Consider the following 15,319-nt stretch of genomic DNA (forward strand, 5'->3'; position numbering starts at 1 on the left):
TTACCTTTACCTTTAAAATTTAAAAATAAATAAATAAATAAAATATTAACCTTTTGTTATATTTTATTATTATTTAATAATAATTCTTTTTTGTTTTCATTGATTGGAATCACAATTTATACTTAACAGTCAAGATTTCTTTTAAATTAAAGTAGTAATTAAAGAGTTTCAGGAAATGTAGAAAAAATTTAAAAGTGACTAAAAAGACAAATGTTTATATTGATTTTCATCATTCGTAATTAAAAGAGAAATTTTATATTATTTTGATAATGATGAAAAATCGCCCCGGTTGAACTTGTACTATATTGGTTGGGCTTAGTAATATTAAAGCAGGTCGAAACTGGTTACAGAGTTGTAATATGTACTATAGCCGGTATCCTGAAAGTGCATAATTTTAAGCAGAAGAGGTCTTAACAAGAAAGAGGGGCTTGAAACACTCAACTTGGTGTTATTACACGTGCGCACCTTAAAACAAAGTAAAAGTAGGTGGTAAAAGAAAAAAAATGCCTCTAAAAAAAAAACTTAATAATCCTCAGGTATTTGAGTGTTTTGAAGAAGAATTAAAAAAATCTACCTAACTTGAGATAAAGTCAATATAAAAAGAAAAAATTGAAGTTAACCTTAACATAAGATTTTTTTTTTTTTGTTTTTACAAAACTGATTGCTTGAAGTCCGATGGAATCTAAGGTTGTTGTTGTTGTTACGGCTACAGATATGTAGCGGAGACAATTTTTGTTTCTTTGATTCCAGTTACTATTGGGTATGCTTGTCTTTATTTCTAGTAGCTTCCAAGGGGTATGGACGCCAAGAAACTAACAATCAGGTTACTAGGAATATCAGGGTAAGGGTAAGGTGTTGCTAGTAGCAACTAAGATTCTGTATGGGCTTAGACATTTGTCAGGATATAAAAAATGAAAAGCAACGACGTCATAGATGGCACGGAGCTGCTACGGGAAAAGCCTGGGGGGTGCGTACCGATCTGCAAAGGGAGACGATGACGGACTTTGTGGCGGGCCAATACTGAGAATAAGTCTTCCCTTTTTTGTTTTTTTTTATTTATTTTATTCATTTTTAGAAATATATATAAATATATTTTCAGTCCAAAAAAAAAAAAAAAAAAAAAAAAGGTGTGACGTAAGTCATTATTACGACCAAAAGTTTCCGTGCTATCCTTTTAGAAATACAAAAGTCCATTTGTTGAACATTTAGCAAACTCAATTGGATTGTCAGTCCACTGCAAATCGCATGCAATAATGAACATTACTCGTAACTTCTATCTTCAAGACATTCTTTAAAGCTTATATAGTTTAAAAGATATATAAAAAAAAAGGGACATCTTATGTTGTTGCTGCTTTTGTTGTTGTTGCTCTAAGTGTTCTTCAACTCAAAAATGAATCGCGAGAGGTTCCAGTTGGGCCCCGCATTTATTTTATTTTTTTTCACCTAAAATTGAAAAAAAACTTTAAAAAAAAATAAACACATTTTTAAAAAAATATCAATTTCAATATATATATATATATATATATATATATATATATTTTATAAATTATCAATCATATTTGATGAAAAAATAAAAGACATCTTAAAGATTTCATTTGTTATTAATATCTTATTCACCAAAAAAAAACTAAATTATTTATATAAGTTTGACAAATATTTACTGTAGAAATAAGCAGACCTGCCCAAAAAAAAAAAAAACAAAAAAGGGCCGCCCATATCGCCAAACCTAGTAACTCCTGTTGCTGCTTGCTCTTTATTCCGATTCTGCCAGATGTAAAAACTGCTGCGCACTTTTCTGCTCCGCAAGTTTGGCGTCTCCCCGAAAAACTATATAAACACCTAAATTTCCCCTTTCTTCTTAACTTTCTTTTTGTTCATTTACTTTTTTTTTTTTTTTTTTCAAATTAATTATAACTTTTGTCAAATTACCCAATTGCCCTGTTTTTTTTTAACTTTTCACTAAATACTTGCATACATAAATACAATGTCATCTGAAATTAAGACTATCTTTACTGGTTTGGGACCTCTTCCTCGTCCTGCCCCTAAACCAGCTGCCAACGTTCTTGACTTGTTCTCTCTTAAGAATAAGGTGGCTGTCATTTCTGGCTCTTCTACTGGCATTGGCTATGCTGTAGCTGAGGCCTATGCTCAAGCAGGTGGTGACGTTGCCATTTGGTACAATTCGCACAATGCTGACGATAAGGCCAAGGCTTTAGCTGAAAAGTACGGTATTAAGGCTAAAGCATATAAGGTTCAAGTCACGGACTCTGATGCCGTAGAAAAGGCTATTAAGCAAGCAAAGGAAGACTTTGGCAAGATTGACATTTTCGTTGCCAATGCTGGCGTTCCTTGGACAGCTGGTCCTCTAATTGACCCTGAAGACCACTCAGAATGGAACAAGGTCATTAACCTCGATCTCAATGGTGCTTACTACTGCGCTAAGTTTGTAGGTCGCATCTTCAAGGAACAGGGCTTTGGATCCCTGATTTTCACATCTTCCATGTCGGGTCACATTGTTAACTTTCCTCAACTCCAGGCATGTTACAATGCAGCCAAGGCTGCCGTTCGCCACTTATCTGTGTCTCTAGCTGTCGAATGGGCTGGTTTTGCTCGTGTTAACTCTATTTCTCCTGGCTATATTGCTACTGAGATTTCTGACTTTGTCCCTCGAGAGACAAAGGAAAAATGGTGGAGCTATACTCCCTTGGGCCGTGAAGGTGAGCCACAAGAGCTTGTTGGCGCGTACTTATATCTGGCATCTGATGCTTCCACTTATACCACTGGTGCCGATATCAGAGTTGACGGTGGTTACACTGCTCCTTAAATGTACTATATATATATATAAATTTGGGTTCTTAATATAATTTCTGGGTATTTTGAAAAAAAAAATGGCAGCGATAAGGATAAAAGAGGGGTGACTTTACTTTGCTGAGCAGCCTCATGTTTATCAGTCTGTTACAATTTACACATGCGTTTTATTTTATTTTTATTATCTGGTTATTACAATATTTCACATTTTTGTAACATATCACGTGCTTAACCCAAACCCATTTACTGTCTTTTACTGGATCCGTCTCTCCACTTTTGTCCAGCATCTTCTTTTGTACCCTGAAATCTTCAATTTTGCATTTTTAATTAAAAACTCGTCTATTCCTTCTTTTTAACACCATATTCATACTGTATATATTTATATATTTAAGTAAATTTCCCTGATATTTTCATTTGTTTTTCATTTCATTTCATTTGTTTCTATTTTATACTGTCCCCCTCTTTTTTTTTTTCTTTTCTTTTCTTTTCTTTTTTTCCTTTTTTGTTTTATTTTTCTTTTTGAGTAAAAAAAAAAAATACCACCATATTCCTGTGCTTGGAATGGCTTTTACAACTCTCAAATTTTAATAAATGAACTTTTTAGAACCCCTTCAAGATTACCAGTTTTACCGGTATATATCTCAGAAGCTGGATCCTGACTCACAGGTTTTTTCTTCATCAAGTCTGTCGGCATCCCTAGTTGTTTCATCGGCTGTCGCTTCTTCCGTTCTCGAATCTGTGGCTGAAGCCGTAGCTTCCGTCGCTAGTCCTACGCTTAATGTTGACGATCCAACCGTTCCAACTGCTCCAGCGCAGATGGAGCTTCAATCACCAACTCCATCTCCTTCACCATCTCCATCAGCTACTTTAGATATCAACAATAACTTTTCTGATGCCACCGAGGCTGCGCATTTTATGCAAGACACCCAGTCTAATACTTTAAAATCAGCTGAGTCAATTTCTTCTTCACCATCAGCAATTAAAAACAATACCCCCACTACTTCCCGTACTGTCATAATATCCAAGGGAAAGAAAAACTCTACCGCCACCAATCAATCTGGCTTTGTTCTTAAACGTGTCTTTTTTTCCTTAAAACAAGCCATCACTAACCAGGCTCATGATACCGATGTTGGCAATGGCCGACTTGGGGCCCTTATGCTTTATCTTATTTCTCCTTTCTCCATTCTTTGCATCGTTATGGCACTTATCCTCAACCGCACCATTGCCTTTGCAACAACCCGCCGCCCAGTTGTCTTGTCTTTAGCATCTCGTCTTATGCTCCGATCTCTTGCCGTTTACCTTTTATTTTGCCGCATTTATTCTTTGATCCAGGCTATGACATGTCCAAAAACTGGATCTACCTCACCAACTTATGTCAAACTTAAAACCTATATTCCATCTTATTTCGCATTAAAGCCTGGTCAAGATTGCCCATCCCCATCTATTCTTTGGAATCTTTATGGTAGTATTTGTGCTGGTCACTTCATTGAAACCTTTTCCAATGCTATCCAGGGCCTGCCTCCATACTCGGAATCCGGAATGACCCTCTTTGAATATTCCATGGCTTTTCAGGAGGTTCAATCTTCTCATTATATGTCAATGGAAACTCTGGTTCTTTCTCTCATTTTATCCTTGTCCTTAATCACTTCACACATTTTTGGTGCATTCAACCTCCAAGATTATCGTCTGATTCCTTCTACTTTTTTCGGTCTGTTGTTTCTTTCTTATTTTGGATATTCCATCGTTATTGGGCGCCTCTTTTATTTTCCAACTGTTTGCATTATTGGTTACTTGCCACAGCTTGTTTTGTGTACCATCATTGCAATCTGTGGTGCAATTTACGGCCTCGCTTCATTTTTTTCAGGAGGTCAGCGCAATCTACGAACATCCTTCAGAACAGTACCAATCTCACTAAGCGAAGACTTTTACACTTGCTTGGTTAAAGTTGGTGTAATTGCTCTTACGACCGCTACTAAAGCTACCTACCTTAATGAAAGTGTCACACTTACACATCCTCTCATGACTTGGGTTGACAAAAAAGCCCTAGAAGATTCTGGGAAAAAATCAAATGTTGATGAATGGCCTTTTGGAGATAAAAATGGTGATATTTTGTGTCCACCATTGGTAACTGTTGCTCCAGATGGTAAGACTGTTGTTGATCGACCAGATGCAAAAGCTGAAATTTTGAAACTCCGCAAGGCTGGTAAATTGAGATCTTTAAAGTCCCCTTATGACAATGAAGTTCCTATTCCTGCAAACGTCGAAACTCCTCCTAATGACTTCAAAGCTGAGATCGATTTAGATGATTCATCAGACCAACAGGATGAAAATGAATACCATAATACGAGTGCAGAATATGCATTTGAAGCAGATAAGGGAAGAGATCGTTTCCGTACAACCTACCGCATTTTAATTGTTTTTGGAATGCTTCGTGGAGTAACTATTATCTTGTCTTCTTTGGTTATTAGATTTGCCATGAGATACCTGGGCCTTAAGTATCTTTTTAAGTTTGTTTTTGGTCGTGATTATAATGAAGATAACAACAGAGAAGAAACTCAAAGAATGCTAAACATCTTAAAAAATCAAAACAAAGAATTGTTTAGAAAAGTTAGCGATAACAACAGCTACTCTGAAGATGGAAATGAGAGCGATGATGAAATGACAGCTTATTTGAAAAAGGGATTTAAGCTTTATGAAAAACTTAAAAGTGATTACCTCTATCAGAATCTCGACGAAGAGGCTGTAGATGATGATGACGACTATGAGGACATTGATGAATATGGCAACATTATCGAAAAACAAAATACCTCTAAATCAAAGGTCCGCAAAACTTTAAAATCTGAAAAGCCAGGCAAGGCATATATGAATTTACTTTGGGGCTATCTTTTACCCGAATGTGATGATTCAGAAGATTATGTTCCTGATGAAAATTTTGACAATCTTGAAAACGATGATGGTTATTCAACTGATGAGTATGGATACGAATATGAGAGTGACTATGACGGCCAACACCAAGAGTCTCGTCAACGTGTACGTCAATTACGTCGACGTAATGTTAAAAACTATGTTGACCAAGTATCACAACAACGTCTATCTGCTTTCAGTGACCCAGATGCTACAACCAAGACAGAAGTTGTGATATCTGACGATTCTCGCTCCACACTCAGCGAACTATACGACCTTTTGATTCCTACACAAGAGGATCTTTTGGCGCTATTAGCACCCCAAAACTCTGAACAGATTGAAAGACGACGCATGCTTATTTCACATTTGCAAGGAGCCGCATCTTTAGTTTCTGGTGCAGAAGCACCTCGTGTGGATATTTCATCTATCACTAGAGGTCTTTTACGCTCAAGTATTTTGGCATCCAATGGTGCCAATTCGTCTCAATCTTCTGCAGCATCTTCTTCATGTGCATCACCTACCCCTACTGATGTTGGGCATGAAGGCTGCTCAGAACGTCATCTCATTGTGACAAGGTCACGTTATGCGGAAATCGAATGGGACGATATGCAAACCCTTTTGCAAACCATTAACGAGCGTCGGAAAAAATACGTGGCTGATGATGAGGTCCGTGAGACTCTTTGCGTGGTGTGCCAGGGCGCTTCGCGAGAAATTATCTTATGGCCATGCAAATGCTTTGCTCTCTGTGAAGACTGCCGCTTGACCCTGGCAATGAAAAGTTTCAAGAGCTGCGTCTGCTGTCGCCGCAAAGTCAAATCTTTTTCAAAAATCTTTGTTCCTTAAATTACTGTGCATTTTTTTTATTTCTATTTTTTTTTTCTATAAGGTTTCTTCAACAAATGTACTTATAAATGTGTGTTTTTTTTCTTTTTTTTTGACCTCACTATCCATAGCAATAAAAGCCTAGTCCATGAGGACACTGTATTTCACCCACTTCTGTTATACTGTACTAGATTTTTTGATTTTGGTAAACTTCTTGCTGGTTTAAGTTACACTGTAAGTCGATGCCTGTGCATGAGATTCAGGTTCTTATTCTTGGTAAGAATTCTATAGCTGGGACATGTTTGGGTTTTCATGTCGATATATTGTACGGATCACCGCATATTTAATTTCTTTTATTTTTTTCAGCTAGATTATATTTAATGTAGATTCAATAAAAAAAAATTTAGTTTATCTTTTGATTTTAAATATTTACTCGAATGGTCGCTTGAGTTGTAAACAGAATCGTTGGCTATAATTCCAGCCGCTCTCTGGAATTGTGCAATAGGATTCTCACCACAAATCTTTTCAGGGAAATATTTTTGCATCACTTTCAACATTGGGAGCAACTCTTTTAAGATTTCATGATTCCTAATTCATAAGACATATTCCACAATTTGTTGTACAAAAGCAATATATAGGATCTGACTGCAGCCAAATTACACCAAAAGGTTTTTTTGTTTACTAAAATTCACACAAGCTTGGAGAGAAGTTCTCTTCGTTTGTTTGTTTGTTTGTTTTTATTCAAGGGTTATAGAACTATATAACATCAGCATCTGCGCTATCCTTTTATTGTCTGACTATGTGACTTGCCGGTTTTCATTTGTACCTTTTTAGTACGGGTGGTTTCTGTTCTGTGCGTCTCCGGTAGCCCGGAAGATGGGCCCTGATGCCAGCTTACGAGGAACAGGGAGAACCAGTCTGTCGGTCCCAAAACCTTCCCAACCCATTTCCACTTATCTTCACGGACGCCCATGTATTTCTAAATCTCTTCCGTCAGAGATACGGCCCGCAATCACCTGCAGGCTATTTAGACTGTACGGAAGAGTCGGCATTCCTGTAACCAGGGTAGCCTATGGTTTTCAGTCTAGGTGTATACTCCCGTACACATCCTCAGGAAAAGGGGGTATTCTGGGAATCGAACCCAGTATCTTCCGCTATCGAGCGAACGTGTTATCCTTTACACCATCCAGCCCTTTCCCCTAGAAGTTCTCTTCCGGCTTTGTTTTTTTTTCTTTTAATGGAAATGAAGCTTAAATTAGCCACATTTCTTATCGTATCAAAACAGTTAAGAACTCTCGATAGCTCAGTTGGTAGAGCGCGGGACTGTAATGGCTCATTGTAATCCTGAGGCCGCGTGTTCGACTCACGCTCGGGAGAGTTTCTTTTTGGTTAGTTCAAAAGATTATTTTTTTTTTGCTTATTGATGGATTTAATTAACAAGGCAAGAGATTTTTTAATTGAAAGAAGTTACATTTCACATCATCATCATTCATTATTTTGCTTTTTTTTAAAAATATTTTGGAGGCTACCCTCAGTTTATAAAAAATAATTACTTAATTAAGTAAAGTAATATATACCACGGCTGGCCAGGTCTAATTATTGCTTAATTAAGTAACAATATCAGTTAATTGATTGTCCAATATATTGCCACTTTAGCGGTATTAGAAGCAGATGCACAAGATTACAGTAGTTTTTTGGTCGTTGCAGCACTTGATCTAAATGATTAAGCCTATATGATTTATTTGATGTTTAAATGACGGTCTTTTGAAAAGTAATAGTAATTAAGTTGTGCGTCGACTAGTCTTGTAAAACTTTTCTTATATTATTATAATAATTATTAAAAGGTAGGCGATGGCTTGCAGAGGGAATTGTCAATGAATTGAAATAAAGCGACTTGAGAGGTTTGAAATTGTCAAGTGTGTATATAAGATACCAGTGGTGGAAAATATGGCAAGACCTACTGTACAAAGCCGAATACGAACTGGGTGAGCGACAATATCTGAAAGATTACGAGAGGCTGCCAGTAAGTTGCAAGAAAGATAACCTTAAAGGGAGATTATGGATTCAAATACAAATTAGGCAAATCTAGCCGGTAGCGAACCTTTGGGAATCTATGATTAGAAAGCTTTTTGATTTCTTCACAAACTAATAGCTAATTGACAAACATGATTCAAATTTTATACTTATATACTAACTAAGCCATGATTGCCTATGATTCATTTTTTCCCCCTGATATATATATTTTGAAATATTTCAGGTACAACTATAGAAGCCAAGTTTTGGTGCCAAATCTTTATTTTTTTTTTTAGACTTTCCCAATTTTGTCGTGCGGCGGTATTTTTTAAACAAGCAATAACCATTTCATTATGTTAAATATTCTCTAGTTTACAAAATCTATACCCAATTTTCATTTTTTTTACCAATATACTTTTCCCTTTTTTTCATTTTTTTTAAGCATTAAGCAATTCATAAGTAGTGCCGTTAGCCTGGAGAGCATCAGAAACAAGGTCCATGGCAGCAAGGCATGTCTCTTCACGGAGACGAGGAGCAACAACCTGGATACCGACAGGGAGACCGTGCATCTTTTCAGCATTGTAGTTGACATAGGCACCTCTGGCAACACGGTTGAGCTTGTTAATTTTGAAGTCTTTAGGCAAAGCATCCTTTTCCTTGTCAACCTTAGTAACGGGGAGAATACCAGCAGCGTAGTCGAGAAGGTTAAACATAAAGGTGTAGCCACAAGAAGCGTAACTCTCAAGAAGACCACGGTGGGGGAAAGAAGGAGTGGCATTAGGAACAGTAATCAAGAAATCAATTTCAGACTCAGACCACTTGTCAAAGAAAGCAGCCTTGTAGCCTTCACGTTCAGCAACAAGATCCCAACGCTCAACAATGGTCTTCTCATTCCAGTCGCGAACAAGAGTGGCCCAAACGTGGTCACCCCAAATGTTTTCTAAGAACCAAGCCCAGATCTTCTTAACAAAACGAGGGAGACGAGCACCCTTCATGAAACGATCAACACCAGCATCATTGTGCTCACCACAGCGCTGCTTGCGAAGAGCAACCTTACCAGCATCACTAACAAGAAGTTGAGAAGCAATACGAAGGGCTTGGAGAGGTTCAGGGGCATCAAACTCGGAAATAGTATAGCCTTGGGCCTTAAGAGCATCAAGAGTAAGATCCAAAGCACGGCGGCAGGCAGGAGAGGGGGTAACAACGCCGTCATCATAAATGACACCAACCTTGACTTCCTTAGGGGTGTTCTTAGCCTTGTCTTTCAAAGCCTGCTCAACAGAGTTATCCCAAGGCATGGGATGGACAGTGTAGTCATACTCCCAAGGCTTCATGCTAATGACAGACTTGAGGAAGTAACCCAGATCAGGAAGAGTTCTAGTCATGGGTGAGTAGACGGCAGGGATACCTTCTTGGCCACTCATAGAAGTGGTGTTACCAACCTTGGGGAAACGGCCTGTGGAGCACTTAAGAGAGTAGCAGCCAGAAAAGTGGGCGGGGACACGGACAGAGCCAGCAACGTCTGTGCCGACACCGATACGGGAACCACCGTAAGCCAGGAGACAGGCCTCACCACCGGTAGAGCCACCAGGGGCGTAACCGGCAACGTGTGGGTTATCGGTGTAACCCCACAGGTCATTGTAGCACTCAAAGGAAAGCATGGTGTAGGGGACGTTAGTCTTAACAAAGGGGATTGCACCAGCATCGCGGAGCATTCTGATGATGGGGGCATCCTTGGTAGCAGGGTGGAATGCATTTGCAGTGTAGCCAATGGTAGAATCGTAGCCCTTGATGTTGTGGGTGTCTTTGACGGAAACGGGGAAGCCGAGCAAAGGCTTAGACTTGTTTTCCTCAGTAGTAGGGTCCAGGGCCTTGGCCTCGGCATAACCCGGGTCAATAAGTAGTTCTGTCAGACAGTTTGTATCGTGCTGTGCCTGCAAAGCACGCTTGGAATATGCGCGGAAGAGGACCGACGCGTCCAGCGCACCGGACTTGATCTGGGCAACAGCATCTTCAGTGTAGAGGTTGATAGCGGCGCGTTCCTGGGCGGTGAGGGGTTCACCAAAGCCTTCTTTTTCCAGGGTAGAAATTTTATCTGCGCGCTCATTTCTCTTGAGATTGATATCTCGTCTATGTTTGAAGTACTCGAATACCATTATGAATTGGTAATTGTAGAGAGGGGTTAATGTGATTAGGATAGAATTGAAAGATAAGTATTAAACTTGTATAAAAAAATATTAAAAGGGAGTTTTTTTTTGTTTAAGTGAGTGAATGGTAAGAAGAAAGAAAAAAAATGGTAAATGAAGAGGAAATCAGTCTTTATTTATACTTGTGGGGAGGGGAAAATCCTTAAGGGCGGGTTTTTTTTTTATAGGCGCGGACCCAATGTTTTCACAATCATAGAGCACGCAGAGCCACACTATACCAGACTTGGTGATTGAATATATTAAATATATTGTATATAATAATAATAATAATAATAATAATAATAATAATAATAATAATAATAATAATAATAATAATAATAATAATAATAATAATAATAATAATAATAATAATAATAATAATAATAATAATAATAATAATAATAATAATAATAATAATAATAATAATAATAATAATAATAATAATAATATATATTGTAATAAGGTCTAGATCACCACTTCGACCCCTCTAGGAGGACTTTTCATTAAATGTTTTAGTACGGATGTAGCGACCCAGATAGCCGCTGGATAGAGAGCTAATTGGGATGGCTTACCGGCAATTCGTTTGACGACTTTGACAGGCTGCTTGTAAGACTCGCCCATTCCTCTTTCCCCTCCTCTCTCTGCTCCGCATTTGATTGTGTGAATTTGTTTATCGCAATGACTCTCTCTCTCGCTCTCTCGCTCAGGGCTGCAATTAGCAAATGGGATGCGGCGAACTCAGAGAAGCCAAAAGGGAGAGCCACCGATGAAGGCAGCTCGATGCGATATGAAATTTTAGTCACGTGAATCATGTCCTAAATAGGTAATTTGGATTTCGACGGCTTGCGGAAGCGGGTTGAGACAAAAAAAAAATAATAGAAATTAAAACTTACAATAAATGTATATATACTTAAAGTACATATATATATATATATATATATATCACCAGTTAAGAGTTAATAAAAAAAAATTTTTGACACTATTTTTTGACAATATTATATTCAGCGTATACATATTAAAAAAACAATTCAAAGATATTGGGTTTAATACCGCCAGCAGTATTAAAAAGAGTTGTTATAACAAAAATATAAAGAAAAAAATCAAATCAAATCAAACAATACGATGAAATAGTTTGAAATCAAAAAAAAAAAAGCCAACGTTAAAAAAAAAATGTCTTTCCAAAAGACAAAAATCCTTTAGTGAGCATTGGCCAAAGCACCCTGAAGGTTGTTGATGGCACGGTCAAGACGGCTGGTGTTAACATTGAAACGAACAGCCTGAGCTCTAAGGTTGGACAAGTTAGAGGCATAAGAGGTGGCAGCAGTTTGCATGCGGTCCTCTGCACCACCAACGAGATTGCCAATCATGACCTCAGCACCATTGGTGACAGACTGGATAAAGGGACCCAGAAGGAAATTTCCAACGGCAAGGGAAAGACCCCCAGTGAAGGGAGCCAAAGCATGGGAAACAGTGGCAATGGCATTGTCGATCTGAGAATCGGCACCAGTGATGGCAGCAATAATACGGTCAGCATTGTGGGGTTGGCGAGGTGTAGAGGCCATTTGGCGATTGTAAGTCTCAACAACCTGCTGGTGGTTAACCATGGATTCATGAGCACCGTCAACCCAGGCATTGGCATGGGTGTTTTGCTGGGCAACAGCAACAGAGGTGGCAGCAACAGCAGCAAGGATAGTATTGAAGGAAACCATTTTTGATTAGTATTGAAGGAAAAGAATGCGAGATTTTTTTTAAAGAAAGAAACGAGTGTCAAATAGTTGGAATGATTGAATGAAGATAGAATGATGATGAGAAAAAAAGAAGAAGAAAAAAAGAACTTGATAGGGATTTGTAGTCTCTTTTATATTTGAAAATTCCATCTATTTTTTACCCCTCAATTCTCTTCAAATATTTTGAAATTGGTTGATTCATAAATCCTATAGAGCTATAAATGATTATTGAAAATAACTAACTTTAAAGAAATGTGTTTTTAAAAAAAAAGCCTTTTGAAATGCATTAATATCGTTGTATTCACTAACTTCATCGTCTCGAAACAATTTTCTTTACCAACTTTTACATCCCTTTTCTTTTATTAATTGTGAGACTTTTAAAAAAAAAAAAAAAAAAAAAAACTAGATAATTTTACAGCCGCGCGCTCCACAAACTTTTAATGGAGAGAAACAAATAGGCCTGCCGAGCCGTTCATCGCCAGTCCTGATTTGTCATGTTTATATTTGGACCATAGTTTCCGTAATTCATGCAGTTTTCTTTAAACTCCCAAGACTAAGGTTCTATAAATGTTATATTTGCATTTACAAAAAAATTTAAAACAGCTTCATATATAAAACTTGGAAGTTTCCAAACCATTAAAATCACTTTGGATGGTGTTTTCGTTATTTTTACCTTTTTCTACCTCTTTACCAATTAGACAAAATTGTGTATATGTGTGTCCTAATACAATCCTGATTAAACATCTCTTTTTTCTTTTTTTTTTCATATATACATTGGAAATATTATTCCTTAAATTACCTTTTCTTTTTTTTTTCTTTCAAGAAATCCTTTAAGACTTCGAAAGACTAGACAAAGACAATGGTGCATCATCCGGCAACGGTACCACACGGTAATCCATAACCAAGTGACGGCCACCCATTCGATTATACAATCCATTCAAATATTCATCCTTATTGCCACTCTCCTTATACTTGCGCAAATCGTCAACTGTTGCAAGCTCATTGTCTGCCTGATCAGCAAGAACCTCAAACGAACATCCCTTGGCTCGAAGACGAGCCTCGCGAAGTAGCTCCTGAGCCTTGTCCAAGTCTCCCGAGTGTAGGTTCACAACTCCAAGCGAGTACATGGCCAAAGCATAAATCTCGTCAATCGTACCCTTGCGTCGAACACTACTAGGCAAGTTATTAATGATGGTCATAATCGATTGGAAAATGATTCCAGCATTGTCCAAAGACTCATTAGAGACAGATCCTGGAGGCGGTTTAGGGAAAAACGGCGTTTCAAGTTCCTGTCTAAACTGATCTTTAAAATCATCGTAAGTGAAATCTTTTAGCTTGATGGGATCCTTTTCATTTTTTTTATGTTCTTCCGAAAGCCAATTTTGCATTTCAATCTCTTCAGCTTGCAAATAAAGATAAGTCCCTGCTGTAAAAAATGACGTCAAAACATCATCCAAGGGGAATCCGGCAGCAACCATCCATTTGGTAGTATTGAATGTCGATTCAATTGCAGTAGGATAATCCTTTTGGCTTATGCTGAGAATTGCAAAAACCAAACGAGCAGAGAAAAGCTCGGCTCTAAAAGGCTCCCAAAGCTCAGCTGCTTTCAAGCGTGCCTCGACTGCTTCAGGCGTATCAGAAACGTTTATAGAAATCTTCACTCTCACACGACGAGTACTCCCATCCTTTTCGGCCTGAGATGATTCAGCGCGCACTCCAACACTTTCAGGAGAGCTGGGCAGTGTTCCAGGAATTGAAACCCGCAATGTCTCCTCCTCAAACAAAGGAGCAAGTTCTGGATGCAGTTTCTCCAGTTCCTTTTGTGCAATAGAAAAGTGGGCAGCAAGCGAAATCGAAGTTTCCAAAACCCTGTCAGGATAACCAGTAGAAAGAGCTGCAGCAGTCAGCGACAAACCCAAACTACGCTTAATAATCTCAAGTCGTTTGTTCTCAGGAATCATATTGGCCCTAAGTGCATGCATGTAAACACTCTCAATCTCACGATACATGTTGATAGCATCTTCTTCAAGAGAAAGCTTCTCATAAACTTGTGCAATTCGAATCTGAAGACCAGTGTACTCATCGCTAATATAAAAGAAGTCATTGTCGAGGCGAATATTCGCAGGAAGAGTACCAGGCTGCTGGCCTTTCTTCTGAGGCTGAATTTCCTTCATTTTTTCTTCGTGCAATCTGTCCAGCTCTTGCAGTGCTTCCAAAAAGTACTTCAAAGCATCAGCATAGTTTTCATTGTACTCTTCAAACAATGCCTTGCGTAACTTATCCGCAACTGTGGGGGGATACCGATGAAATGTCAAATACTTCCAACCGGCATATAATGTCAAGAAAAGAAGAGCTGTTGCAAAAAAAACTCGGTTGCGAGTGCGCTTCGCATATCCTGGTGGCGGCTGGGGTGGTGGCGCAGGGAATGCTTGCGGAGGTGGTTGCTGTCCTGGGTTATAGTTGCGGGAAAAAGTACGAGGAGATTTAAACAATGTGTGCGAGTAACTGGCAAGTGCAATCGTAGGTTTCGATACAACTCGAGTCAATACTCTTGACGAAGCCCTGATAGCTTGCTTCCTCAAAAGTGTTAGCATTTTGTCTTTTTTGTTCTTTTTTTTTTTGTTTTTTTGGTAGTGGAGACCTAAAAATCGGGATTTTTTTGGTTGGTTTGGATGGCGTAGAAAAGGTCATTTGGTATAAGTAGGGTTAGGGTTGATCCTTAGACAAATGTTGGTCAAGGTGAGCTTTTAGTGTACGGCTTTACAACATGAAGAGCACTTTTTTATGAATCCAAATGATATGAGAAAATAACAATGTATATACATTATAATAATTCATCAAAACTCTTACCATGCTTAT

At 38.2% G+C, this 15,319-nt stretch overlaps 5 protein-coding genes across 5 annotated transcripts; 2 read left to right on the forward strand and 3 right to left on the reverse strand.

The window, feature by feature from the left end:
• Nucleotides 1-1,984: 1,984 nt before the first annotated feature.
• Nucleotides 1,985-2,824, forward strand: SAPINGB_P002189 (uncharacterized protein; the record flags this gene model as incomplete). Its single annotated transcript, XM_031996908.1, has 1 exon — nt 1,985-2,824. One exon carries the CDS (start codon nt 1,985-1,987, stop codon nt 2,822-2,824), a length of 840 nt encoding a protein of 279 aa, XP_031852799.1.
• Nucleotides 2,825-3,399: 575 nt separating this feature from the next.
• SAPINGB_P002190 (uncharacterized protein) lies at nt 3,400-6,555 on the forward strand (the record flags this gene model as incomplete). Its single annotated transcript, XM_031996909.1, has 1 exon — nt 3,400-6,555. One exon carries the CDS (start codon nt 3,400-3,402, stop codon nt 6,553-6,555), a length of 3,156 nt encoding a protein of 1,051 aa, XP_031852800.1.
• Nucleotides 6,556-8,984: 2,429 nt separating this feature from the next.
• On the reverse strand, nt 8,985-10,703 carry SAPINGB_P002191 (uncharacterized protein; the record flags this gene model as incomplete). The annotated part of the gene is made up of 1 exon (XM_031996910.1): nt 8,985-10,703. One exon carries the CDS (start codon nt 10,701-10,703, stop codon nt 8,985-8,987), a length of 1,719 nt encoding a protein of 572 aa, XP_031852801.1.
• A 1,226-nt stretch (nt 10,704-11,929) lies between these two features.
• SAPINGB_P002192 (uncharacterized protein) lies at nt 11,930-12,442 on the reverse strand (the record flags this gene model as incomplete). Its single annotated transcript, XM_031996911.1, has 1 exon — nt 11,930-12,442. One exon carries the CDS (start codon nt 12,440-12,442, stop codon nt 11,930-11,932), a length of 513 nt encoding a protein of 170 aa, XP_031852802.1.
• Nucleotides 12,443-13,290: 848 nt separating this feature from the next.
• Nucleotides 13,291-15,054, reverse strand: SAPINGB_P002193 (uncharacterized protein; the record flags this gene model as incomplete). Its single annotated transcript, XM_031996912.1, has 1 exon — nt 13,291-15,054. The coding sequence occupies one exon, from the start codon at nt 15,052-15,054 to the stop codon at nt 13,291-13,293; it is 1,764 nt and encodes a 587-aa protein (XP_031852803.1).
• Nucleotides 15,055-15,319: the final 265 nt, after the last annotated feature.

The sequence above is a fragment of the Magnusiomyces paraingens genome, assembly GCF_902498895.1.
Source record: "Magnusiomyces paraingens strain CBS 517.90 genome assembly, contig: contig2, whole genome shotgun sequence".
NCBI lineage: Eukaryota > Fungi > Ascomycota > Dipodascomycetes > Dipodascales > Dipodascaceae > Magnusiomyces > Magnusiomyces paraingens.